Here is a 27,828-nt window from a genome sequence, read left to right on the forward strand (position 1 = left end):
CCTTTTAAACCCGCATCTCGAAGCGCTTCACAGCAGGTGAATTCAAGGACGGGCAAATCGCAACCTACAAATAAGAAAGACCAGCGCTAAGACGTGCTGCAAACGTTAGAAAGTGGAGCAGACGCCGACACTAATTAAAAGCCTTTCTTTTTGAGGTTTTGAGACCAGATTGAAATGCTGAGTGGGTCATGAAGACGCCAGGCTGCTGAAGAATCACCGCCGAACCGGAACCTGGACAGCGCTCCTGCTATGATCTCAGGGCGCGCCCCCGGCCCGGTTTGGAGCGAGCCCCTTTGTTTTCCCTTTCGCTCTGGGAAATCTGCAGGATCCCGGCGAGTCCCGGGAGTTTCGCGTGCTACACCCCTTACAGGAGGTGAGGGGTCATCGGCCTCGGACAGAAGAGGGTGCCGGGAAAGTCCCGGGACACCTGTTCCAATCAAGCGCCTGTTGCCCGTGTTAAAGCCAGGTCCAGGCCGACCACGAACCCGCAGCGCGTCACGACCGGGACCCCGACACGGGCTGCGACCGGACCGGACCGGACCGGAGGAGGAACCGGAGGGAGTTGGCGGCGCTGCGCCCTTAGTCACCGCGGCAGGAAATAAACACGCCGGACCTGCCTCCCTCCGCGGCGGAACACCGACACCCCCACTTTCGCGCCCGCAAAACTAGAAGTTGAAGTCGAGGTAGCGCTAAAAAAAATGGGCGTTTTCGCCTGATCCCACCCTGCTATTACCCGCGCGGCTCGCAGCCTGCAAAGCACACTGAGCTTCCAGAGTCTCGCAGAAGTGTAGCGCTCCACGTTTCCGTTTGGTGGCAATAGTAATCTAATAATGACTGATTTCTTTTAAAAGAGAGGGAGAGAGAGGCGAGACGGAGTAGCAGCACAAACTCGCCAGCTACCTTGAAGAATTCCACTCCGGGGAGGGCCCGGAGCTCGCTCGCCCGGGACCCGTCCCACGCACACGCGGGGCCACCGCGAGAGAGCGAGGAAAGTTTCTGAGAGCTTCTCCGGGCTGAGACAGCGCTCCGGCAAACTGTGCCGCGCCGTCTCACCGGTGAGCTGCGTCCTGTCTCCCCCCACTCTCCGGCACACGGCCCACGACCTAGGAAGGCTGTTTTTGTTTCTTCTTCGGATGAGAAATGTTGCAAGTGGTCCCAGCGGAGCCCCCCGCTCGGCCCGAGCCTCTGGATCAGGAATAACGACACACGGCCGGAGCTCCAGGAGGAGGAGGAGGAGGAGGAGAAGGGGGGGGGGGGTCTCGGAGATGGGCACGCTCCCCCGCTCGCGCTCACTCTCACCCAGCTCCGCAGGCGTCCCGAGTGGGTCTCCGGGTCCGCACCCGGCATAAAGGCGCCTGTTTCTCGGGAAGGAAGCCCGCCCAGACGACACCGAGCCCCCGATTCGCAGGGACGCGTTGGGCACGGAGTCCGAGAGAGGTAACCCGCCGCCGTGCAGCGCTCGGTGCCGCCGCTGTCGCCAGCTGGTTGCCCACCCTGCGGGGCGAATGCTAAAAGGTGAGACTGTGCCGAGTGGGAGAGAACACTCTCGCTGTCTGGTGACTGTACTTTCTAACTGTGCTTTCATGCTTGAATCCATTCGGGCCGTCCAGATTCTGAGCTCCCGTAAGCAAACTTGGGAGGACACACCTGAAACAGTTGATCGTGGGCATTTCAAACAAGCCCGGTATCGCCCCCAGTCCACTGCCGGCCCCCCGGCCCGAGCGCTGCAGTCCGGGGTCCTCGCCGGCGGACACGCAGCTGACACAGCAGAACCTCCGCCGACAGGCGCCTGGGCTTCGGCGAGCCTGGCCGCAGCTGGCGCACCTGGAGCGGGCTGTCCCTGCCGGACCCTGCGGCGAGTGTGTGCGCGGCAGGGGCTGGGTCTTTGCGGGCGAGGTGAGGTCTGTCCCCTCTCTCAACTGGCCCTACAAAGTCCCAGTCCCTGGCGCGCCCGACCGGCGCGGCCCCCTGCGCACGTCCACGCCGTCCCGGTTCCACTCCGGTTTGATTTCCCTTCTCCGCACCGAGCCTTTTCCCGAGCGCGGCCACGCAAAGACCGCGACGCGTGTCTTTTTTTGTTGTTGTCGCTTTTTTTTTTGATTCTCCGAGAAAGTGACCTTATCTCTGAGCCCGATCCATTCATCCCCGAGTGGGTCTGGGCGCCATTCTCGCTGCCGACACGTGCGGCTGATATCGAAACGTTTTCATTATTACGAGCACAAACTAAAACAACGATATTCTTATATACCGGCGCAAAACTTCGGTCTTTTAGGTTGTTTTATTTGAGTTTTTTAGTTATTGGTTTCTCTGTTTTGAAGAGTGAAAGGATCTTCATGTGGGACTCCCATTATCAGCAACAGTATTGTTTTAAACCACTGTAGCCTCTGTCGCACGTTAATTTTTAATTATAATTTTTTTTGACACACGGAGCAAACTGTAGTAGTTTTAAGTCGGCACCAGAGCTTATTCAATGTGCAGATGTGACCCTTTTAAAGTCACGACGTTCCGAGGCAGGAATTTGCCAGAATAATAATTTAAAAAAAAACTCTCGAGCACCAACCTGGAAAAGCCTGGGCCAGAACAGTCAGGAAGAAGCTAAATACTAAAACTGTACAATAATAAACACACGGTATACTCCTGTAAAAACTGTTTAAAAATGTCTCTAAAACCTACAGAATTTTTCAAAGACGCAACTAATGTTTTAACTCAAAAGTTGTACTCGAAATGTTTTAAAAGTAAAGGTTTGCTGGCACAGGATAACAGTACGAACTGTGAACTCGTAGAAATAATAGTCTAAATAATTTTTAAAATGAACCTTTTGAAATCATCTTTTTATTTACCCAAGTGGGAACTGTCACGGGAGTGTCAGGGAGGGAATGGAGTCAGCGTTGGTAAACACTTGAATAATAAATAAAAGACAATACTTTATACTCATACCTTTATAATACACAAGATATTCCCTCTCTACAACTAAGCAGTGCGCAGTGTACAGTTTGTACAGGTATGTGTGGCTGCTGTATGTGAGGTTACACACATACCTTTGGCCTAAGGAACTGCTTTTCCTCTCTAAATAAAAGGCCATCAACTCCAAATCTTTAGGTCCTGGATGCTGTAGCCTGTGAAATTGTATGATACATCGGAGCCTCTGTGAGGAGCTGCTTTTGAGTCTGTTACCAGCCAGACACAATGTTGGGGCGACCCCTTCACTAGGGATCACCCAGAGCTGATCCCCAAGACTCCGAAACTCCCAGCCCACTCCTCTGCCGCCCGGGGTCAGAGAGAGCGAGTTTGAAGTTGGGAAAACGAGCTGTAGCTTCTCCAGCATAATGTTAAAACCAGAGGTAGACTCAAAGCCAAACACTGTGAACTGACGCTGGTATCCCAGCCTGTCTCCGCGGCCTGCGAGCAGCCAGACGTGTTCGCTGCAGTATCTCTCGCCCTCGTGTTTCCCTCTGCCCCTCACATGTGCTGAACTGACAGTACTGCGTGTGTGTGGTAGATAAGATTAAAATGCAGCTTGTATCGGGTGCCCAGAGGCTTTTCTGCTTTGATTAATACTGTGCAGGAAAGTCTGCGTGAATATTTCTGAAAGTAAATAAACGAGCAGAAGTGCTTTAGAGCAGCGAGACAGCTGAGGGGGGCCGATGTGTTCGACACTCGCTCGCCCTTCAGAGTGCGTGCAATGGCGTGCCAGGCATCCTCCGCATGGATAGGGGCCCGTTCTGGCTGCTGCGAAGTACAGCCCGCAGCTCTGCCAGCCAGCGGCGTCGGCGCCATCTTACCCGACAGCAGCACCAGCCCAGTGCGGGGATAGCAGGAGGCCTGTGATTGGTTTTGAAATACGGATTTTTTAAAGAGCATAGTTTGCATCCCAAAATCGAACTAAGAAATAAATGTAATACAAATGAAAAAGAAGGCTAGGATCACGCAGTAAAAGAGACGTAGTCTTTCGGCTGGAAGGACGTCCACGCCCGCGCAGTGGCCGAGCAGAGCAGACCTGCAGAAACAGCCGCTTTGCCAAAATGCCCTCAGCCCCGAGCTGAATCACAGAACGACATCGACTGAGCTCCTGGCTTAATGGAAAACGGGTAAAATAAATGTAATTATTCTGATTAAAGGGGAGCAATAAAAAGTAAAGATCTAATGTAAGACAATTTTACACAAGTACAACTCAGCCCTTTCAGAGCCCTTGGATAGACTTTTGGCCAGGAGTGACAGAAGAAATATTCCTCGAGGACAAACTCATCCTGCTGAGCTTTCCAACAGTCCACATAAACACCGTAGACCAGGATGTGTGTCGTCTTCCAGATGAGCTTCCGCACTGGGCTTCTAGCAATGAGAGGAATTACCACACCACTATGATCCAGCCGAATTCCGATATTCAAAAATGGCCTTTGTTATGCTTACGAAAAGCAATTCCCACAGAGCCATAAAATGACTTCTTGACGTCTGTTCCAGAAGGAAAATTAAAACAGCACAGGGTATTTGCATCTCTGCTTCCCACACCTTAGCTGTTCTGCACCAGCTGTCTCCTCGGCTCAGACAACAGTGTGACAGATCAGACCTCTCGATTGTCTTTCTGCCCGAACTTCATGTCAGATCTTGAACACGATGAAGCCTTTAATTCACCCGGATAAGGGGTGACTGCTAATCACATATAATTTAATAATAACGATATAATATGTTAAATTATATGAAGTAATAATACAAATACTACTAATAGTAACAAATAATAACAACAATATTATTAACAATGATATCACCAACAGTAATTTAACCCAGCACAGGTAGAAGGCACTACTTGAAGGGCTTCAGGGTTCCTGCGCACACACTGAAGGCAGCGCCAGCCGGGCAGCCCTTGAGCAGTATGAACGCACAGGTCCCCGCTGAAACATCACTGCCGCCTGCTGTCCCCACAGTCGCAGAGACTGTGGCCTTCGCACTGGATTTGTGAGGAAGACAGCAGAAACTAACTATATTCTACACATTCAGTGCCTTTTTATTTTTAGTTTATACTGTTGTGCAAGTTTTGTTTCACTCACGGTTGTTAATTCCATGAGTGCTGTATATCATCGTGATTACCCCTTAGTTTAATAAGCAGGGATATCTCGTAATAGAGAACAAGCATTCTAATTGGAGCTATCTGCAATTATCAATTTAATTAAGACCACGGAGGCCTTTTACCCAGAAACATAGCTTAAAAATATTTTCAAAGTGCTTCTCCTGATGTACAAGATTTAACTCGAGCCCGTGGAGCAGAGCCGCAGCCGTGAGAGAGGCTGGATAAGAGCATGCTGGGATACACACCAAGCACACTGATTAACGTTGTGATATTAAACAGCACACAGGCCGGGGTGCCAGGAATTCCTCTGTGGACTCGTACATTGTTTCAGGCCTAATCAGACTCATCTTGTGGATAACAGAACCCTTGTAATCTCCTGAACTGAGCACTTTTAGATCGTAGTAGCCGACAGTTATTGGTGAATAATACTGCAGTGAGCCGGTCCGCTTTTCACGATAACGTGACTGCTTGTGCACCAGTTCCTACCCTAAAACAGTAGAAATGCGAGAACAGCACTCGTAAACCTGTTTTGTTTAAAGTCAATCAAGAATGTTTGTCCTTCCTCAAACACAGTATAACCCCTGCTATCCCAACGCCCTATGCGTGTTTTTACATTTACTGCAAAACCCTGACTTTCCACTTACAGATTTACAGGATTATGCAGTACTGAATTCGTTCAGCTCCTTACAAAAAAAAAGGAATAACGTCCAAAATCTGCCAAAAAAAACCCAACCAAAGTTTAAAGAAAGTGCTGCAGTTTGAAAATGTTGGCACGCACACTTGAGGAAAGTCAACATTTTATTCTTCTCAATTTAAGCTCTACAGCGGCTGGAAGCCTGACAATGGAGTCTGGTAACTCCCCAGCAGCAGGAGCAGGGAATTGATACAACGCCTGGACGTCTCCCTCCCCGCTCTCCGGATCGGGAGCTGTCAGGCTCCCACAAGCACAAAGAGCCGAGCTGCGACGGTCAGGCCGTTTGCTTTGTTTTTAAAACGCGTCCCGCTCCCCGCGAGTCAGGCACTCTGCTCGGGGCGCAGAAAACGTCCAAAAGGCAGCAAGAAAAATCAGGGGCTTTTAGGGGCAGCTGTGTTTCACTGACCCAGTCATAATGCCCCTAAAAATCCTTATTGTTCTTGCAATGGTCAGCCGATGTCTCCTACTGCCCACTGCATCTGTCCGCACAGCCCTCCGCGGCACCGCGGCACCAGCCAGGAGCTCCGAGCTGCGGAGAGCAGACCGCAGGCAGACCTTCACTTTGTTTGGTATCATAAAAGACATGCAGAAATATTGTGCAAATAACGTCTACATTTAATGTACAAATTCTGTTTTTTTTCCCCTAAAAACCCTAACCAAAAAACGACAGAAATGTGCTGGAAATCAAAAACGTATTTTTAATTATTTGGAATTAATTAAAAATACACCTAATAAACCTTTTCCCCTCCACCATGCTCCGCCTTAGTGTTTTTCAAATGAAGGTGTTTCTTTTATCATTTTTATTTTTTTTTAAATTTAATAACGTAAATGTTTTCTTTTATTGTTTTTGGTTTTACATGTTCCAAAAATATACACACAGCTATATAAAAAAAACCCCAAGAACAACCCACGCAGCTCTTTGCAGGGGCCAATAGTGACGATGCTTCCTGCCTCAGAATGCGATTGGAAACCCTCCGATCATTTGAACAGGGCCAGACAGACCTCTCCTGCAGCTCCTGGGATCGTCCGAGTCTGCTGTCCGCAGGCCGTGACCCAGCACGGCCAGGAGAACGGCACTGCTTATTTCTTTCCTGAAAATGTCTCGTAAGCCTCACCATATAACGATACACTGGAAGAAGGCTCCATAGCCGAAACGTTGTCTGTGTTCTTATCCTTTCAGCTTGGAATAAACCTGTACCTGTTCCTTTGCAGCCTCTGCATGCTGACACAGCTCCCTGCTTGAACCACATAATGACATTTGTTAGGGGGAGGAAAAAAGCATGTAGGTTTAAAAAGCACTTAATCCCAGAACTGGCACTGATACGGTTATTCACGAACTTCAGTGTCATGAAATGTTTGCTTGTTGAACTTCACTTGTCAGAGCCTCATCCCAGCCCAGAGGAGGTTAGGACGTGCGAGTGAATTACATGTCAGAAACTGTGTCCGGCTGTGTCAGCATTTCATCTCCTTTGACTGATACCGGAAAAACTAAGTACTGTACCTGTATCAAGAATTCAAATTCTTTTATCTGAAAAGAAGACGCTGGAAGCTGCTGATCTAGAAGGTTTTTAAGGAAATCGACAAGATGCCTCTGACAATCAGCAATGTGGTGTTAAATGTTAAAATGGCTTGCTATTCGGAAGATTGTTCAGACAATGCTGGCACAGCTGAAGGACTGCTGCAGACTTCAAGCTGAAGGATTGGAGACAGCGCCTCGGCCAGTCTTTTTATTTCTGCAGATTCGCTGATGTCCCCACAATCCGCAAAACAGACCCCAGTAGCTGAGGTTTGCTGCGTGTGCTTTGCTTGCGACTGACCTGCACTTCCTGTTTGATTGGTCTGCCTTTTTCTCCTCATCTGGTCCGTCAGAGCTGCTCCCGCTGCCGAGCGCCAGCACATCTCGGTGTTGGCAGGGGCTGCTGCAGTTTCAGGGGAAATGCCAATAGAATAACTTTCTACATGATCCATCTCCCTGATGACTCATCCCGGGCCGTTATAAGTTTCCTCTGGGAGCTGCGCAAACCAGCGCAGAGGCTGGGAACAGGGAGGCCGATGACTCAGGCACATGCCCTGTGAAGGGGAGGATGTTGAAATTACTCATCAGAACATGTGGAATCTCATGTATCTATTAAAAAAAGGACGGGGCGATTCTTCTACTCTCCTCGTTAGTGCTCCCTGCTGTGCAGGGCCCTGTGTGGGGAAGTTTCGCATTTCCCAGGCATGAGCAAAGCAGTGTTATCTGACCAGGCCTTGCAGCACAGAGAAACCACAGCAGTTTTGAAGCCAGACAGAAAAGAGCTGAAGGGGTTATAATCGATCTTCCGAAACAGGCGGTGCTCAATTTTAATATGAAATCTGCGCACAGAGAAAAGCAATTACTGCGTGAGAGGGAGGAGAGAAGCTAAGAGCTGAAGTCACAGCAGTAGCAGAACCTGAAGAGGCTAACCCCCCAAAAATGTTGGATCGGTAAACAAAGAGGGGAGTGATTTTCTTTCTCCTTTGTTCAAGCAAAATTCTTTTCTCAAAACTGATATATTTTTTTAAAGAGACGTAGCGTAACCTTTTGATGCCGAATGTTACAAATCCTCCCCTGCCTTCCCTGCCAAATATTTCATGGTCCCCCACAATCTGATCTCCTCTGGATTTGGCATGAGCTTTGCCATTGGCCTCCGCAGAGCCACACGGCCTTCTGGGAGAGCAAGGGCACTGCAGCAGATACCCTGAACCTGTGCAGCTCTGCCTGGAGACTGTACATATAAAAATAAGAAATACTGCTCCACATACAACTCGGGACACTTCGGCTGCATATTTCTAGTCTTTCAAGTCTATATACACACATCCTGCTCTCTCTTAACCAGGATCTTCGAGGTTCACTCTTATGCTAATGGATTTTAGGTCTGGCGGGTTCTGGCAAATATCCCAGTGTTGTAAGTGCCAGAACTATAACAATAATAAAGATTAAACACACTGGCTACAGCTCTCTTTAAATAGTTTGCCAGAAAGCTGAGCAAATGGCACCGAAATCTTGTTTCAGAAGACTAGGTTACACTTACAAATGTTTACAGTGCCCTCTAGGTTTATTTATCTACCCCCATGAAACAGAAACAAAAATCATCATATATCAGAATGAGTTACGGATGGGATAATGTGTCATTCTTAAATTCAAATAATGTTATACTATATATATATAATGTAACCATAACAGCATTGCACAGACCGAAGCCCTATTCGTCATAAATAATTGAATTCCGGAAAACACAAGGACCACATTTGTTCGCAGTCCTGTAGTCGGTGCCATGTAAATCCTCCTCCGGCAGGGCTTACACCAACACGACACTGCTGTCGTGTGCGGGGACAGAGGGGGGGGGGCTGGCGTCTATTCCCCAAGGCAGAAGAGAGAGCTCTTGGTCTACTGGATCCTTTGGTCTCCCTCTGTGAACGGCCTTCTTGAGTCCGAACCACAGCAGGCGTTCGCAAGGACTGAGGTCAGGAGAATGAGATGGCAGGGCGAGAACGTTTATTTTCTGTGCAGTGATACAGACATAGAGAGAAGAACATACACAATACTTGAAATGCAATGCTTTCATGTTCTGCCCCGACAGACCTACAGTCGAGGTGGCTGCTGCCTCTAGGCCAGGAAGGCTGTCTACATGGCACCCCGTCAGACAGGAGTGCAGTTTCACTGTCTGGCTGCTCTGGCCAGTGTTTGTGTTTGTAAAACCCCGGTTGTCTGCAACGTGCCTGTAAGCTCTTCATCGTAACCCTGCATTAGCTCTGGTCAAGACCTTTCCCTGTCTCATCCTTAAGCGCAGGCCCGGTAGAGAGCAGCGCCGATCAAGTCTGCGCGCTGAGTGTTCGATAATCTCGTCGCTCTGTGCTCCCTGCTGCCTCCCACACTCGCCGTCGGCGCGCAGACGGGTCGCAGGCAGGATATTGTGAACGCGTGTTCCCCGTGATCTTGGTTTTTTGCACTCAGTTTTCAAAACCCGCTCTTTGGGAAGCAATGAACTCTTTCACAGCTCTCCGTGGTAGGGGGGCCGGAACAGCGCCACAGCCGAGCGGCTCACCGAGCGGCAGCCGGCGCCGACCCGCTGTCCGACACTCGCGACTCATGTCCTCGCAGTCCCCACAGCACAGAGGGCGGCAGGAGGCTCTGGGACACCACGCCAGAACGAACACCGCTCAACATGACAGCATGTGAAAACCTGTCCTTGGCAACAGTAAACCACAAAATTGCACTGTGCGCTCCTTCCCACCTCCAGGCTCTCCTCCAGACATGACAGCCTTCATGTGGTTCCCAGGGGCAGTGATTTATAAACTCATCTAGGTGCATCAAAGCAGGTACGGGGCTGCCAGCCAGGGCTCGGGACAGCCCGCAGCCCAGCTTGACAAAGGAGCCTTGTCAGTGGACACGCCCAGCTGGGACGGCCCCCCAGAGCCTTCCCAGGGCTGCAGTGCGAACGCAGGCACAGAGGAGGCCCGTCTTTCTGCAGCTCTCAGGCAGGAGACAGGGCAGCCCCGCAGGTACCCCTCCGGCCTCCTGCTCCGGTACCTGCGGGGCCGCGGTCGGTCCAGCCGGGCTCTGGGGTCCCGCCATCGACCACAAATCGAGAGAAGAGCTCGATTCATCTCACCGGGCAGAAAGCGAGCCAGGCAGGGCATTGAGCTTCTAAGGATGAAGAGACACCGGATGTGCTGTGGCCCTCAGATTCCTGAGCTGGGGACCCATGTTCCAAACCCTTATGATTTACAGGGCAGAGGCTTCATTTCCACATGGTATCATCACAAACCTAAATCAGAGGTGGAGTTTTAAGACGCCCTGAGACCCAATCCCTCTTTCAGGGCCATTATGCGATCACCTGTTTCGACTGATGGTCACCACAGCGAGCGGTGTTGCCACAAGCCTGCTCCTCAGACGGTGCTTGAAGAAAATAACATGCTTCCCGAGAAATGTGACTCATTATTAGAACATTATTCAGGCTGTTCTGTGGAAGGATTATTGTTTCTACACTCAAGTCAATTCTCTTTTATTCTGCAATAATACCCAATTCTTTTAATCAGGGAGCACAATCAGGATGCAAGTACAGCTTGTCGGTCTATTTCTGTTCTTGATCGCAGCTGCTCGCTAATCATGATCATGATTTTCCCAGCAGACAATTTATTCCATCTTCTGTGGAGGGACAGTCTAAATGGTCTGTGGCTGTTGGTGTGTTACTAACGTACAGCGATGCAAAACACCGCATGATGTTGCACAATGCACACAGTAAGAGGAGCATAAAGGTTAAGTAAATAAGCTCAGACAGACGCTAACGCTTGCCCAGTAACTTCCCGATTTCACACAGTTGCAAAACAAAAATTAAGATGCAGGCAGACTGGACAAACAAGCTCTTAAGAAAGTCTGCAGCTGTTTACAAATCTGACCGGCTGACACCCTGCTGGAAAGAACACACACCACCACACTGCCGAGGAATGGCCCTGGCTGGCGCCCACCCGGCTCGGACCATCGCTTTCACAAAAAAATCTCAGATTCACGTTCAACTGTCGACCTTCCTGTTGTGCGAGATCTGGGGACAGCAGCTGGTATTAAGACCTCCCGCGCCCCCGTTTTATGTGTAGGGGTGAAGTAACATGGCTTGCAAAAGTGCAAGCAGGAGGCCAGAGGAAAAAACAATCTAGAGGTTCCAAAATGTTTTTTTAAATCTATACATCTGCGCATATTAACAACAGATCCGTCTGCCCTGACTCTGTAGGATCCCTCTGCGTGGCTCTGATTCGACTGAACACCCATTACATAATTATTTCCCACACTTGCTGGTTCCCCTTCAGGGCCTGAGCTGCGGGAAGATTTCAGTTTGGATTTTCTGCCGTGTTATAAAAGAGACTGTCATTCTCCGCCAACACCTTTTCAAAATGTACGTGACAGCTCCCTCCTCTCGGCACGTGTTATGAATTTCTAGGGAACTGACTGATTCGAGGTGCAGGGTGCCAGCACTTCAGTGCACAAGCACATATAAACATCTTTGTTTTCGGGAACGTGAACAAAGCTAAATTAAGTTCAGGCTTGCTGAGCAAGCAGACCTCTGAGAGCCGAGAATTGCTGCAAGGGGGGTGTCGGCCAGTGCCGGTCCCCACTCCCCCTCCCCCCCCAGACGGGTGCAGAACAGACCACAGCCCCCCCTGGTGGAGGCGGGGAAGCACGCGACCTGGGGAGCAGCTGAACTGCTGGTGGGAGGGGGGGGGAGAAGGCAGGGTAAATCTCGCACTCGAGTAAAACCCTCTGAGGACTTTCACATCTCAGAGTTGTGTGCGGTGCTTAATAACCCCCCCCCAAAAAAAATAAAATGAAAAAAATAAAGAAATGGGAACAAAAGAACTAATTAAAAACAGAGCTTAAAAAACAGGATATGTTAACTTGTGAAAACACATCTTTAGTCTAGCTGGGTGGATGAAAGAAGGCTCACGGAGAACAAGTCCTGTGGAAAGTAAAGCCCACTTTGTCTTCTAGCACGTCAAACCTAAACGACACACTCAGCCAGGGTCTGGACAGGACAGGATAGGGACCTGGGGTTCCCTGATATAACACATTAAACGTTCTGATGAAAAGAGAGGCGATTAATCAACATTTAGAAGCGTTCAGTTTCTAAGAGATGTGGACAGTGACACGCTCTATTTTCACACTGTAGGAGCCTGGTCTTCAGCAGGGTGAGAAGACACTGTGCTCACTGTAGGAGCCTGGTCTTCAGCAGGGTGAGAAGACACTGTGTGGAGCCTGGTCTTCAGCAGGGTGAGAAGACACTGTGCTCACTGTAGGAACCTGGTCTTCAGCAGGGTGAGAAGACACTGTGCCCACTGTGTGGAGCCTGGTCTTCAGCAGGGTGAGAAGACACTGTGCCCACTGTAGGAACCTGGTCTTCAGCAGGGTGAGAAGACACTGTGCCCACTGTGTGGAGCCTGGTCTTCAGCAGGGTGAGAAGACACTGTGCTCACTGTAGGAGCCTGGTCTTCAGCAGGGTGAGAAGACACTGTGCTCACTGTGTGCAGCCTGGTCTTCAGCAGGGTGAGAAGACACTGTGTGGAGCCTGGTCTTCAGCAGGGTGAGAAGACACTGTGCTCACTGTAGGAGCCTGGTCTTCAGCAGGGTGAGAAGACACTGTGCTCACTGTAGGAGCCTGGTCTTCAGCAGGGTGAGAAGACACTGTGCTCACTGTAGGAGCCTGGTCTTCAGCAGGGTGAGAAGACACTGTGCCCACTGTGTGGAGCCTGGTCTTCAGCAGGGTGAGAAGACACTGTACCCACTGTGTGGAGCCTGGTCTTCAGCAGGGTGAGAAGACACTGTGCCCACTGTGTGGAGCCTGGTCTTCAGCAGGGTGAGAAGACACTGTGCCCACTGTGTGGAGCCTGGTCTTCAGCAGGGTGAGAAGACACTGTGCTCACTGTGTGCAGCCTGGTCTTCAGCAGGGTGAGAAGACACTGTGTGGAGCCTGGTCTTCAGCAGGGTGAGAAGACACTGTGCTCACTGTAGGAGCCTGGTCTTCAGCAGGGTGAGAAGACACTGTGCTCACTGTAGGAGCCTGGTCTTCAGCAGGGTGAGAAGACACTGTGCCCAATGTGTGGAGCCTGGTCTTTAGCAGGGCGAGAAGACACTGTGCCCACTGTAGGAGCCTGGTCTTCAGCAGGGCGAGAAGACACTGTGCTCACTGTGTGGAGCCTGGTCTTCAGCAGGGTGAGAAGACACTGTGCTCACTGTAGGAGCCTGGTCTTCAGCAGGGTGAGAAGACACTGTGCTCACTGTAGGAGCCTGGTCTTCAGCAGGGTGAGAAGACACTGTGCTCACTGTAGGAGCCTGGTCTTCAGCAGGGTGAGAAGACACTGTGCTCACTGTAGGAGCCTGGTCTTCAGCAGGGTGAGAAGACACTGTGCTCACTGTAGGAGCCTGGTCTTCAGCAGGGTGAGAAGACACTGTGCTCACTGTAGGAGCCTGGTCTTCAGCAGGGTGAGAAGACACTGTGCCCAATGTGTGGAGCCTGGTCTTTAGCAGGGCGAGAAGACACTGTGCCCACTGTAGGAGCCTGGTCTTCAGCAGGGCGAGAAGACACTGTGCTCACTGTGTGGAGCCTGGTCTTCAGCAGGGTGAGAAGACACTGTGCTCACTGTAGGAGCCTGGTCTTCAGCAGGGTGAGAAGACACTGTGCTCACTGTAGGAGCCTGGTCTTCAGCAGGGTGAGAAGACACTGTGCTCACTGTAGGAGCCTGGTCTTCAGCAGGGTGAGAAGACACTGTGCCCAATGTGTGGAGCCTGGTCTTTAGCAGGGCGAGAAGACACTGTGCCCACTGTAGGAGCCTGGTCTTCAGCAGGGCGAGAAGACACTGTGCTCACTGTGTGGAGCCTGGTCTTCAGCAGGGTGAGAAGACACTGTGCTCACTGTAGGAGCCTGGTCTTCAGCAGGGTGAGAAGACACTGTGCTCACTGTAGGAGCCTGGTCTTCAGCAGGGTGAGAAGACACTGTGCTCACTGTAGGAGCCTGGTCTTCAGCAGGGTGAGAAGACACTGTGCTCACTGTAGGAGCCTGGTCTTCAGCAGGGTGAGAAGACACTGTGCTCACTGTAGGAGCCTGGTCTTCAGCAGGGTGAGAAGACACTGTGCTCACTGTAGGAGCCTGGTCTTCAGCAGGGTGAGAAGACACTGTGCCCAATGTGTGGAGCCTGGTCTTTAGCAGGGCGAGAAGACACTGTGCCCACTGTAGGAGCCTGGTCTTCAGCAGGGCGAGAAGACACTGTGCTCACTGTGTGGAGCCTGGTCTTTAGCAGGGTGAGAAGACACTGTGCTCACTGTAGGAGCCTGGTCTTCAGCAGGGTGAGAAGACACTGTGCTCACTGTAGGAGCCTGGTCTTCAGCAGGGTGAGAAGACACTGTGCTCACTGTAGGAGCCTGGTCTTCAGCAGGGTGAGAAGACACTGTGCCCAATGTGTGGAGCCTGGTCTTTAGCAGGGCGAGAAGACACTGTGCCCACTGTAGGAGCCTGGTCTTCAGCAGGGTGAGAAGACACTGTGCTCACTGTGTGGGCAGGGCAGGACAAGGGCAAGGGCAGGAGTCTCATGGAGGAGCAGAGTGTGTTTACCAAGCTTGTGGACCACAGACGTCTGGACAAACACAAACCTGCCTAACAGACAGACTGCCCAGTACGGAGTCGCAGAAATCTAATCTTGACAAAATAAAGGCATCAATTATACAGTTTCAGCCAGAAAAGGGACCTTGACCTTGTTTCTAACATGGGCTTTGAAAGACAACAAAACACCAGACTTGAACACTAAGGTCCGCAACAGCACGACACGTTTCCAGCGCGCCGGTACCGATGAACGGACCGGCTGGACCTGATGGGTCCGGGTGTGTACTGGCACTGTCAATACTCCGATAAAAGCACAAGACCGGCGGTCAGTCTTAGCTCCTGCAGAGCCTGTTGCTTGTGCGTTCGTACCATATGGTACCATAACACGCAGGCATGTCTGGGAAAAACAGCAACGAAAAAGACGACAGTGCTGGCACTGGCCATTCACCTAGACTTCACCTAGAGTGATCCTCAGCCCATCGACCCCACAGCCCACCCGGGGGTGTCCGGTTTCACAATAGATTCCTGAAAAGAGTCCGGGTTGCAAAACCCGAGACTCTGAAGCCGACAGTACAGAAGAGGGCAACTAGTACCAGCAAAGCGCCGGCTGCGATCACTGCGAACAGCCACCCCCAGTCTGTCTAGTACCGATGCAGCTTTCCCAGGTGTTGCACAGATGAATCTGCTGCTCTCTGCCATTGGTCCCCTCCTGCTTGTCATGACACTTCCACCAGGAGCTCACTTTGCTCTGCACAGCTGTACGCTATGTTTCACACTGGGGACTAACGCACAGCCAAAGGGAAAGACGTCTGCTGACACTAAAGAGCAGAAGACGTCCCGTAAGCACGATGACAAACAAGTCAGATTCTGAATACCTGAATCAGATCCACTTGGAGTCTGCTCTGTTCAAGAATAAAGAGATCCAGCTCTGTTCACACGGAGCCCAAGAATGTACCCGGTGGCTCTTGTATTATAATGTGGTGAACAGAACAAAATGGTTCGCAATATTCTAAATTTGGTTCTACTAGTGCATTTTAATATAACACGCTTCTACACTTGTCACTGTATATGCAAAAAATCTGTTTTATTACTTCCCTACAGTGTCTACAATACAAAAATGTCAACATACCTTTTTATAGTCAGCTTCTCGAAGCCCAGTGACAGATTTATAAAGTTGATACCTTTGCTACCTGCACGTAATGCTCTGCGCTGGTCCACATTAAATGTCACCTGCCTAATGTTTGCCCAGCATATCTAAATCTGTTTGAATTTCCTTCACAGCTTTGATGGCACTTAATGCTCCTATTTATCACTAGTGAACCTGACTAGGTTACTTACTGTAACACAATGTAGATCACTGATATAAATGAGGTAGAGCAATGGCCCTCATACAGATCTCCGTCCACCAATTACATCGTTCCCAAATACCCAGTAGAAACGCCTCATCTGGATTCTCTACTTGTAGTCAAAGACGCGCACGACCTCGCGTTGCCTGGTGACTAAGCCAGTCGTGGAGCGCGAACAGCTCGACTTCTCACCGTGGGCTCGGGCTGCGTTCTCGGGGGGGGACACCGCTCCCCACCATCTTCGAGTACGCTAGCAGCCCGGAGCTCCATCCGAAGGGCCCAGCCTGTGTAACACTGAGAACGGCCTGGCTCTGGCTCGACCATATAAAAAAAGGCCTTGGACAGTGTCCAGCGAGTGCGAGACTTCCTGGAGGTGCTCAAGCCCAAAGAGAGATGCTCCAACCCAGTTCAGGAGACGCGTGACCGTGGGGACACAGGGCCTGGGGTGGGGTTTAGGAAGGGGTTTGGGCGAAGGTCGGGGTGGGGTTTAGGATGCCCTACTGCATGACATGGCCAGCGACGGTAGTGGGCACAGACACCTGCAATCCTCTGCTTTCGTTCCTGGTGTTGTGACGGAGCGCACAATCCTGATTGAGACTTACCATACCGCTGGATTCCGGGCAGGCGAGGAGGTGTCACTGCAGGGCACGACAGGAGGCAGTTCAACCTCTCTCGTTGCCTGGTCGCTTCTTAATCCAAAGATCTCATCCAGCCCTTTCCTGGGAGAAGCCCAACAAGCATGACTGCACGTCTTGCTCCAGACACCCGTGATTCCCAGCCTCTCGACCTTCCCCTGTGGAAACTCTCGGGGACCCGGGTGCCAAGGGACGACCGCGTGTGAGTTCGTGCTAGGATGCGGTGAAGTTCGCTCGCTGGCAGTGAAGGCCACACAGCTGGAGTTCGCTGGGACACAAGGGAGAGCCACAGTGAACCCTTCTCATCCGGGCCAGGCATCAGGCCAGCAGGGTAGACAGAGGGAGGCAAAGCCACACAAAGCCCTTCAGCTCTCCTGCAGTGAAGCGGAGAGCTGAGGGAGTCTTCATCAAGCTGCCCAGCCATGTTGTTGAAGCAGAAACCTCGGCACCATCCCATCAATCAGGAAAGGAGGAGGTTCTTTACACAAAGAGTGGCGGATGGAGCTGCCCAGACGAGCTGTTAAAACAGCTTCTTTAAAGAAACAGCTGGCTGAGATCCTTGGATTACTTGGCATCTAACTACCGAACGGTTCAGATGGGCTGAATGCCTCTCATTTGTCACCTTTATTCTTCTGATTTGCCAGATCATGAGAAAAAAAGCTCCAGGACAAATCATAATCTGTCATAACATCTACCTATGTTTTCAAACTTAAATCAACTACTCTCTGAGCTTTTAAATAATTAGCACCTTTTAAATAACTACTTTGAGTCATTGTTGTAATGATCATTTTCAGTGATGTCACCACTATGCATAAAATTGAAGAAAGTTTACTGTTGCCTGTTGGAAATCTTTCTAGAGCTGTCACTCTTTTCCTATTGTGTATTTTTCAGTGCTGAAGAATATGCAGTTCCAGTTCCCAGACAAACAGAGCAAGAGCGTGATTTATTTAGCCTGTTAAAGACGGAGTCCACGGGTCTGTCGGTTCACTTCTGTTTTCATGCTCTTCTTTTGTTGTTTTATATTAGTATGTTTTTAGCATTTTCTGTACCCATGTGGGGTGATTTAAGAAACTTTTATGAAATATAAAATCACTTTTTACACGTACAATAAAAAGCATTATTACATGTAACGAGGGGGATCACTTTGTGCTGACTGATACGAGAAAGGGCATGTTTCTGACGCAGTAGTGCGGGACTGCTCCCCTGCTGCCCCGTCTTTTACTTTTGAACTCGGGGGCGGCCCACACAAGTCCCTCAACGTGCTGCATGAGTCACTCTCCCAGCCTGCCCTGCACCCTGGCGCTCTCCCGCCTCGCTGGCCCTCCTGACCCTGACCTGTGCCTCATCCCTGGCTTTCCTTACACGCACAGGGCATTCTGCAACTGGGCCCCACACAAACGCTGCGTTTGGATTTCTTCCTGCACCCTGTCCGTTTTGCCCATCCTTCACACGGCTCGTGCTCGGGGCTTTTCCTCCACAGACTGTCACTGCTCATTACCGCTCCCCTGCCTGTCCCCCCCCCCCCACAGTCTTCCTCAGCTCGGAGTGCGAGGCACAGCCGTAGGCCTGAACACGGGAAGATGGATGCGGTGGCATTTCTCTACTTACAGCTCTGACAAAACTGGGGCTGCTGAGCTATTGCTCTTCCCCGCGCCAGGCTGGTGCAGATGCTCCTTCCCCCACATGTGCCAGCACTCAGCCAGCGTCACCGTTCGGGCGCCTTCTGTTGTCGGCCCTCAATCGTGGCCTGCTGTGCTCTGCACTGCGCAGGGGGAGTGCGCCGACCCACAGCCTGGCTGGAAACCTCCCGTCTCGCACCCAAATGTGTCTCACTCTCGAGTAGTTCATCGTGTGCACACCTGCCACACCCCCTGCAATGCTGGCCAAAGTTTAGGGCTGCAGGCATCAAACTACAAGTTCACAACACAAGTTTCTACAAAAATGTCTGTATTATAGAGCCATTACTTAGGACAGAAAGGGTACTCCCACAGAAATACTATTCTCAAAAACGGTGGTAGGATAATGGATTTCTTATCGACAGAAGATGTGCTCCGTTAAGGCAGGCAACCACCTGAATACACTCACAGCAATCACGTTTTCCCAAACATTCAGTCAAAAACCAAAAAGTTATAAAACCCCATTATTCACTAAACCCCAATGTGTTATTGATTAGAAAGTGAGGTCCTGGGCCAGGAAATCAGAACAATCCAGTGAAAAATTGAAAGGCTCCTTCAGAGCTCTGAAACAAGAAATGAGCTTGCTTGCTGACAGGAGACTCGGGAGGGCTCTTCCTGTGAAGAACTTGAACAGCTCTTGGCAGTGTGGAGCTCAGACTGCAACCAATTACTCTGAAGGATGGGATTCGCCTTAAATAACCCCCCTAAAAATACACAATGCCCTGATTTGCAGAGCCGTTGTAAGTCCTGCACCAGGTTTCAGTAAAACACGAACATTTAAGACCCTATACTGCGCCCACGTGTGTAGCATGTAGCAAGATGCAAGGTCTTAGGATACTTAGGATACTTTCACTGTGATGAAAAAAAGTCTACACGTTAAAGAGCCATTGTTATTCTCTTCCGTGACATGCTAATAAACCTCGTGCAGAGCTCCGGCAGCAACATGCCAAACGTTTCGACAGCTCATTTCAAACAGGTCATTTTGAGGAGGGGATCCGCAGACGGAGGATTTGTTTTGCAGGAAGAAGACACACACTCTAATGACTACTGTGTCCTGGGAGCAGCCGGAGCACAAAGACAGAGGGAGGCAGGGAGGCGGACTGACATCAGATCAGGCAGGTGAGCACTCAGGAGAGGGACAGACGGACTGGGAAGAGAACGAGCTCCTTTGACGAAAGCTCCAGCAGACTGTCCCAGCCGAGGGCGATTCGACGCTCGAGAACAAAGACACAGAAAGACAGAGGCTTCTGGGTCAGAGCCCTGCAGCCACCAAGGGGAGGGCTTGGCTTTCGGCTCCAGGTCTCCAGGGAGGGTCCGCCGGGCTGTCCTGGGCCTCTCCCCCTCCTCCCGGCGCAGCGCAGGGCTCTCCCTTCCCAGCTCAGCCACCAGCTATGTAGGTCACCCAGTGTTTTTGGCCCGGACGAGTTATTTCAGTGTGACAAGCTGGTCGCTTACTCCATCATAACTTAATACATCCTGCGAGCAGCAAGGAGAGAGGATGTTTTTGATGAACTGGGGGCTTAATATAGCCTGGCATTCTCGCCACCTGTCACGCTCTCCAATACATCAGCAAGGCAGCAGCAAGATTTAACTAGGCTCTCACCCTCCCCGGCCCTCAGCACTGGCAGGAGCAGGGGCCACCCTTGCGCAGACTGGATGGGTGCAGGAGCAGGAGCAGGGGCCACACTTGCGCAGACTGGATGGGCGCAGACTGGACAGGCGCAGGAGTAGGGGGCCACCGGGCGCAGACTGGACAGGTGCAGGTGCAGGAGCAGGAGCCCCCTGGGCGCAGGCTGGACAGGAGCAGGAGCAGGAGTAGGAGTAGGGGTCCCCCAGGCGCAGACTGGACAGGCGCAGGAGCAGGGGTCCCCCCCAGGTGCAGACTGGACAGGTGCAGGAGTAGGGGGCCCCCGGGGGCAGACTGGAGGGGTGCAGGAGTAGGGGGCCCCCGGGGGCAGACTGGAGGGGTGCAGGAGCAGGGGCAAGCGCAGGACAAGCACGGAGAGGCAGGAGTGCAGTGAGGAGGCTGCGGAAATGCCATGCGAGTACACCGGTCCTGGTGGTCTCACTGGGAGCTCGCACACGATTATTAAAACCAATGGAAGACAATAAACACTCCGTCATCGCAGTGTCAGGCGCCCGTGACGCCTTTCTCGTTCTCGCCCAGTCTTCGCTGTTGCGGCACTCAAGCCAAGCTGCTGCCAAAACCCCTCGCCGTACCTACCGCTGCTGAGAGTGTTTTGAAAACAGACCTGCCGTTGTTTAAAAAAATGCTTTTAAACGCAGCCTACAAAGAAAAACAGTTAGGTAGACCTAGTTTAGTGCCCCAGACATACAAGAGTTACAAGAGTTTAAAAGTGGAGGTTTACAGCAGGAAAACGAAATATGACACCCAATCCAGCTCGAGTGAAGTATTGTTCGTTTTCTTTTGTTACCCTGTTTCCTCCTAAATTAGCACCAGGCACCCAGTGCTCGTACCAGAGGCAGGCAGCCAGCCTGCAGTCACAGTGACTTATACTCCACACCTGCAGAGGCGCTCAGACCCGCGCATGGTGCCCCTCAGCTTGTACAGATGGGCTCTGGGCCCCGTCAGTCAGGACAGCAGCACTGAGGCAGGGCTGGTTTCCGAGTGCTCCTCAGGCCTGCCCTCCTGCACACTCAGGCTGGCGGCCGTCTGTATTGTGCTGACCCCTCTGGGGTCGGGGCTCGTACTTCCAAGGCTGTGGGTCCGAATCCCAGGTGAGACACCGTTGGACGCTTCAGCAAGGTGCGTCAGTGCAGCTGCTCTGCCACAGCACCCCGCTGTATGAAGTACACACATGTAGGTCGCTTTGGATAAAGCCACCAGCCAATTTAATCAGAAAGCCTAGAGAAACTGCCACCAGTACAGCTCAGCTGCCCGTGTGCCTCTGGGAAAGTCACTCTGTGTCACCTTGGACAAAGGCTCCAGCAACATGCCATGATTAGTATTGCGACTTAAGTATGTTTGTTCCCTGTGATTTTGATAATAAACCTGATGGGGAGCTGAGGAACCCCCGCAGGTTCTATAAAAAACAATGGTGGCTTGGCTACAGAATAATGTACCTTTATACACAGGCAAAGAATAGATGGTTAATTATTATTTATAATAATTATTTATAATATATTTATAAAAATAATTATTATTTATATTATTTATAATAAGTGTGGTGACCTCATCACAGTTGTGCCTACATGTGACAGTAGGAATGCCCAGGGATAGGTTAACCCAAGAAAGCCTTTTTTTTTTTCAGCCTAGATGTACAAAACACGCCAGTGGACCAGAAAAAGGTGTGGCCAGCTGCACCCCCCACTGCTCTGCACGAGGTGCGACCCTTGACACTGAGCACAGCTATTGCCAGCATCATCGCGACCAGCGCCCACTCATCCACACCAGGGCACAGCTGCAGAATTCAGCCACCACCGGCCCGGACAGGTAACCACCAGGATTTGAAACAGTGCCCTCTGGGTCCTTTGACAACAATCAGAGCAGCAAAGAAGAACTCACAGCACACAGGCCACCCTTCCTCACAGCAGGCTCTCCAGACTGTAAGGAACTACGAGACTTCGGGGCAAGAAGCTGTGATCTTCGCCAGTGTTACTCTTACTTATTTCATGCTTTCTGTTTTCACAAGCGCCGCCTGATTCTGAACCGACAAACAGAAATGCTCTGAATCTTTTGTTCTTGTATTAAGGGGAGAGTGTGGTGCTGCACCAGTTATTGGGAAATGGCAGTGTAATTTATGTCTGCTTTAGTTCGCGAGTTCAAGCAGCACTAGTCACAGAGCCCAGAGGGGCTGGCACAAGTCCAAATTAAAATCCCTTTTTATTATCCTTAACTCCCTACGCTAACATGTACTACAATGTAATGTAAGCATGAGGAACTTTTTATAGCTTAACAGCATGGGGTAATGCATTGTGTAGGAAATGTACAGCTTTTTTTTTAAATACAGGTTGTGTCATGTTGGCTACTCATGCAAGACAGAAGAACGTAACGTGAAACTGTGTGTTCCTCATTCTTCCCAAGGACGAGAGGTGCACCGTTCTCGTTACTCTGCAGTGACAGCTATGTCCAGCTCTGTCTCATGACGCCAGTGTCACTTGAATTCTCTCGTGTTAAAAAGGGAAAGTTTTCTAATCACCAGGTGCTTTATAGGAAAAAAACCACGAGTATTTATTGTTCAGCCTTAGTTCCACTCCTCCCCAATAGGTGGCACTGCACCCTGAACACATCCAGGGAAACTTTACCAATAAAGCTCCAGGGAGATTATGGTCCTCAGCTTCCTCTATGACATTAAAGCTCCTTATTTCTATCTGGTAAAACAAAAGGTCTATTAAAACAAACGTCTGTACTTTTAAGCCAGCCGTGACTTTGTATTGCAGTAATTTTATTAATAAACAGCTCGGAATCTTTCCAAATGAACATTTATGTTTCCCCCAATAAGTCTGTCCAGACGTGGATGGCGCTCACCTGGGACACGCCGTTATCTTGAGGATTTGGGGAGGTTTCTTGGAGATGAGGTCACAGGCAGTTTTGCAATCAGCAGGGTTGTACACAGACTACCAGCTCTGTTTTACCATAAGCACAGGAACTGTGTTTAACTTCTGAGAAATTCTCGTGCAAACAGAACTGCCAAGTTGCCTGCACATTTAAAGCACAGCCGGCTGCACTCGGGGATCTGCTCAAAGACTCCTCTTTGCAGTGCTTGCTGCATCGGGTACCGCCCCCTGCATAAATGAACAGTGCTTGGACAATACAAGTGTAAATATAATATACTAAAAGTAAAAGCTGATTTCCTTGATGAAAACAACATGTCAAAGGTTCACCAAGGTTCAAGGTGGGGTCCGAACAGTCAGGGTGGCCCGCTCTCAGCAGCGCAGGAGCGCAGGAGCTGGGACTCCTTGGCCGCAGTAACGAGCTCGGAGCCATTGGGTCCGTCCCGGTTCAGGGGCCACCCAGACATCACAGGTGCTGGACAGCGGAGGAGGAGGCTGGCCCCGAAACTGCTGCTGCTGCCGAGCTTCCAGAGAGGAACAGAGCCCCTGCTCCCCTCTGCCCCCGTCACAGGGATGAGAGCTCCTGCTCTCCCCTGGACTCCGGGCTGATCGGCCCCCCATGTGCGCAGGTTTCCTCGGGGGCAGCAGAGCTGTGCATGACGCCTCTTGCTGATCCCCTACCACAGGAGCGTGGTCCATCAGCTGCACCCTGGTCTCTGGGCTCAGGGGGTGCGGCTCAGGACCTGTGGGGCCCCTGCAGGCACGGGGCCCAGTTACTGGAGGTGCTTTTAGAAGGGCTGTGCTAATGATCTGATAACTACTTCCACCACAGTGGGACTTTGACACTTTCTGCTTGCTAACCCAGCGAAAGCTCACAAATTTGAATAGAAGAAAGAAATGCTAGAATTGCAGAACGTACGAGGAAGCCTTCCATTGAAATTCAGCGCATTCAGTTTGGAAACAACCCCGATGCGTCCAATGAGTGTCACAGAAAGAGAGGGTATAGGAGAAGACGGGGAATGGGTGCGCCTGCTTCCTGTTTGCTTTTAAATTTTCTTAGTTTTGTATATTACTTGATTTTAATAAAAGTAATAAAAGGTTCAGTTACTACATGTGCACCTGGAACACGTTTCTGATGGTGTCTTTCTGCAGACTGCGCGCACGATCGGTCAGGGCAGGTCATCTCCCAGAGACCCTGGGAGGACATTTGAGCAGGAGCTCAGAGTCCTCAGGTGTACTGAGAGGGGTGGTATCCTGAGGCTCACTGCTGATACAATGATGGTGGGCCAGGAGCAGACATGAAAAGGCTCAGGAGACACAATGGAGGGCCAGTCGGGGCAGGAGCAGGGGCTGACCTCTCTGACTGCGCCAGGAATAACCCTGCTCCTTCACAGCTCTATTGTTCCATGTCAGCGCTGTGCGCGGAGCCAGGGAAGAGAGTGGGATCACACTGCCGGCCAGCGGCAACGCCCTGGATCAGGAATTATTCATCGCTCAGCTGGGACTGTGGAGGATTTCAAAGCATCCAGACACTCCTTGTTTGTGATTCCCCTCCGCTAGTGCCAACATCATAGGAGCAGGGGGAGACAGAGTGCAACAGGCTGCATGCCTGACCTGACCTGCGAGGCATCCAGCAATACAAGAAAACTAAAGCAGAAATCAGAAGAAAAGCCACTTTCATTGGAGACTACATCTACAAGGCCCACCTCACGCTGGACATTGCAGAGAATATAAATCTTGGTCTAAACTTGAAATCTTTCATGTTTTTACAGTTTGAACGTGTACTGTGTTGTCCCTGCAGCAAATAACTGATCTTAGAACCTGTGCAATTTGTTTTTGCTTTGTTCCAGCTATACAGGATCAATGACTAAACACAACATCATGAACACAGACCCCACCCTGAAGACAGGAAGCGTGGAGACAGCCAGGGTCACATACCACCTCCGGTGATGGGTGTTTTAAGACCTGGTCCAGAAAGGTTTAAGAGGTGTTGGAATTTCAGATTTCTTTCCAGCATCCATTAAATATTTTTCTTTTACTGATAAATCTAGTTTTCACAGAATGACAGGCAACCCTCTCATTCTTTTCCCAAACACATGAAATTTAAGCTTTCGATTCAACAACAGCTGTTGCATTATAGCAATGTGGTAATATTTCAAAGCAGTTACTTAACACACATGAAACTGTCTAAATATTTTTAACATTTTGTATTTCCATCCTTGTGTTTTTACATACTGTATTGAAATTAATAACCTTTCACTGTTTGTTGACATTTCTACTCTTACGGTATCCTCCAGTTTCCTTCAAGCTTCATGCGAGCATAGACAAGAATCATTTAATAACTCATATTCTAAAAGTGTTAACTGCTCCGAAATCCACATTTACAATTTAAAACAGGCGCTGTCCTCAGATCGAATGCAGACTGCCGAGTGTACGCATCAAACTGAACAAGGCGTGCGCCTCTCATCTCAGAGCTGCCACTGTGACAACAGCAGCAGCAACAGTGACTACTGGCATGACGGGCCAGTGGGGGAGGGTACAGTGCTGCACTCCTGCCCCCTCCTGGGTGGCCCTGGAACAGCACGACCCTGTGAGATCTGCTCCCGACTGTTCCTGGTGTTCCCCACACAGCTGCCACAGCAGAAGGACCGGTGCCAGCCCTCGGGGTCACAGACTGGACCGAACTCTGAACCACGCCACGTGCCACCAGCCTGAAGCTGACCCCTGACCCCTTTGGGCTTTAAAATGCTACACGGCAGAAGACCAACACTGTGCCAAACAAAACCCCATCCATCCATTTGCTGAACACTTTTTCCAATTCCGGGTCGCGTCTCCTGACTGAGGCTCTGCTGGGATCTGGGCGTCTCGTTTGACTGGTGAGAAAGAACAAACCTGACTAAACGATCATCTCTCAGGGCTAATTTGGGTCTTTTTATCCATGCATCGAGGAGTTATTTTAATATGTTTTAAATGTCACCAAACCAGTCTTTCCGATCTCTGTGCAGAAGGCAGAGGAGGTTATTTTAATATTCTAAGTGTTTCACAAGCAGACACCGAGCCTGCAGCACAGGAGCGTGATCAAACAGATCAAACCGCAATGAGAGGAGCTGATCATTTATCAGTAATAAATGTGGCCTCTCATTTTTAAACTGTTATTCTGATCCCACCAAAGCTGTAGTTACTGTAAGATTTAATCAGCAATGATAATACTAAGCAGTATCACTCTGTGCTCCCTCTGCTACATGACACTACGAACTCATAAGCAAGAGGAGCCAGAAAGGCTGCTGCAAGAAGAGCCGGGCGACAGCCTTGGCCCTCTGCTGTCCACTCATCCAGCACTGGACTGGTCACCACCAGCAAGACACACGAGCGGGGAGCAGCCCTGCCCCGGCCCTGTCGGGGGGGCTGGGGGGGGGAGATGTGACCTTGGTGCAGACAGACAGGAATGACAGACCTCGCTCCTGCTGAACACCCGAGAAACTTGTCATGTAGTGTTTTAATAATTCTCACCCAGCGCAACGAGCCGGACTGCGGTACTCGTGCGCTGGTTTTTCAGGAAGGCAGGCCGTTCCGCTGGGAGGCCATGGGCCTGGAGCTGCGCGGCTCAGCTGCCATGAGACACAGGAGGCCTGACCTTCTGCCTGCGCGGGGGAGCCCTGCTAGGCGTTGCCGAAGATCGCGGCCGACAGCTCCCTCTCTGCTAACGAGGGCCAGCCTGCCGAAAGCACCTTCGCAGATGATTTACAGCTCCATTAGAGACCTGCGTTCCACAAGAAACCGTCCTGATAAAAGGCCGGCCAGCGCGGGGGGCAGTGAGCCCAGGAATGCCAGGCTGCCTCCCCCAGGCCTCAGAGCTGGAGGGGTTGCACGGCAACAGCGTGACGGAGACACGGAGGAGGCCGACGCTCCTCCGACGGGGGCGTGACAGGCTCAGTGGAAATTCCACTCTTCACAGGGCATGAAGGCCAAGTGCAGGTTTTCTCAAAAACAAACACGTGAGCAGAAAAGAGATAAAGATAAACGGCTTCTGGCAGAGAGAACCTTTTCTCGACGTGTTTCTGAAAAGCTCTCCTTCCAGTACAGCGCGGGGCTTGGTGTCGAGTCTCTCTGGGACGAACGCCTGCGTTTGCGTCTCCTGCCGGCAGCTGATGTCCCTGAACAGCGCGCCCGACCCAGCACGTGCTTCCTCGCGGTCTGCCATTAACGAATTACCTGACGCCGCGGGCGGGGAGAGAGCGGTTTCCCAGTGTTTACGGCTGAGTCACGCTGAGAACGCCCTGATCCTCCGTGGTGAAGACGCGCGAGTGAGTCACGGGACTCTGCCACCCCAAACCTAGCAGTATCTCCCCCCGCCCCGCCTGTAACACAGGAACCACTCTCACTGGGCTGCAGACGCTTGGGTCACCCAGGGTGAACGTCTCACCCCCGAGAAACACCCCGAGGCCCTCTCCAAACACTCACAGAGCGGAACGGAAAAATCACACGGTTCCCCTCCTGTCTCTCGTGCTTGCAGCTGCACACCGCACGCCCTTCTCGAGCGCAACAGACGTGTAAACAGGCTCATAAAATTCCTATCGAAATCGACCAGACAAAAATATTCTGAGAGCAGGACAACAAGGGGATGAGCGCCCTGCAGCTGCAGGCGTGCTGCGCGCTGGGTCTGAGAGCGGGAGGTCAGACGAGGCGCTGTCGGAGCCAACACGACTGAAATTCACATTTTTGCCGAGTTACTCACTGCCAGCACAAGCTCACTGCTGCCCTGGGAGGCACGGGGAACCAGGCAGCTACTGATG

The 27,828-nt window shown here is 51.0% G+C and overlaps 1 protein-coding gene across 1 annotated transcript; it reads left to right on the forward strand.

Annotated features, from left to right (window-relative positions):
* Window positions 1–1,251: 1,251 nt before the first annotated feature.
* LOC148824294 (uncharacterized) lies at window positions 1,252–22,961 on the forward strand. The gene is made up of 4 exons (XM_088927095.1): window positions 1,252–1,437; window positions 19,542–19,639; window positions 20,976–21,287; window positions 21,793–22,961. The coding sequence occupies exons 3-4, from the start codon at window positions 21,070–21,072 to the stop codon at window positions 22,181–22,183; spliced, it is 609 nt and encodes a 202-aa protein (XP_088783221.1). The 5' UTR covers window positions 1,252–1,437; window positions 19,542–19,639; window positions 20,976–21,069; the 3' UTR covers window positions 22,184–22,961.
* The last annotated feature ends 4,867 nt before the right edge of the window (window positions 22,962–27,828 follow it).

Source organism: Atractosteus spatula, chromosome 11, assembly GCF_055471065.1.
Source record: "Atractosteus spatula isolate fAtrSpa1 chromosome 11, fAtrSpa1.hap1, whole genome shotgun sequence".
NCBI classification, from domain to species: Eukaryota; Metazoa; Chordata; class Actinopteri; order Semionotiformes; family Lepisosteidae; genus Atractosteus; species Atractosteus spatula.

Bases quoted from the DNA above. Each gene is read 5' to 3' on its own strand.
- LOC148824294 (XM_088927095.1), top strand. From the start codon at position 21,070: ATGGTGCCCCTCAGCTTGTACAGATGGGCTCTGGGCCCCGTCAGTCAG. The intron at 21,288-21,792 runs GTGCGTCAGTGC...TTTTTTTTTCAG, and splicing joins CCGTTGGACGCTTCAGCAAG to CCTAGATGTACAAAACACGC.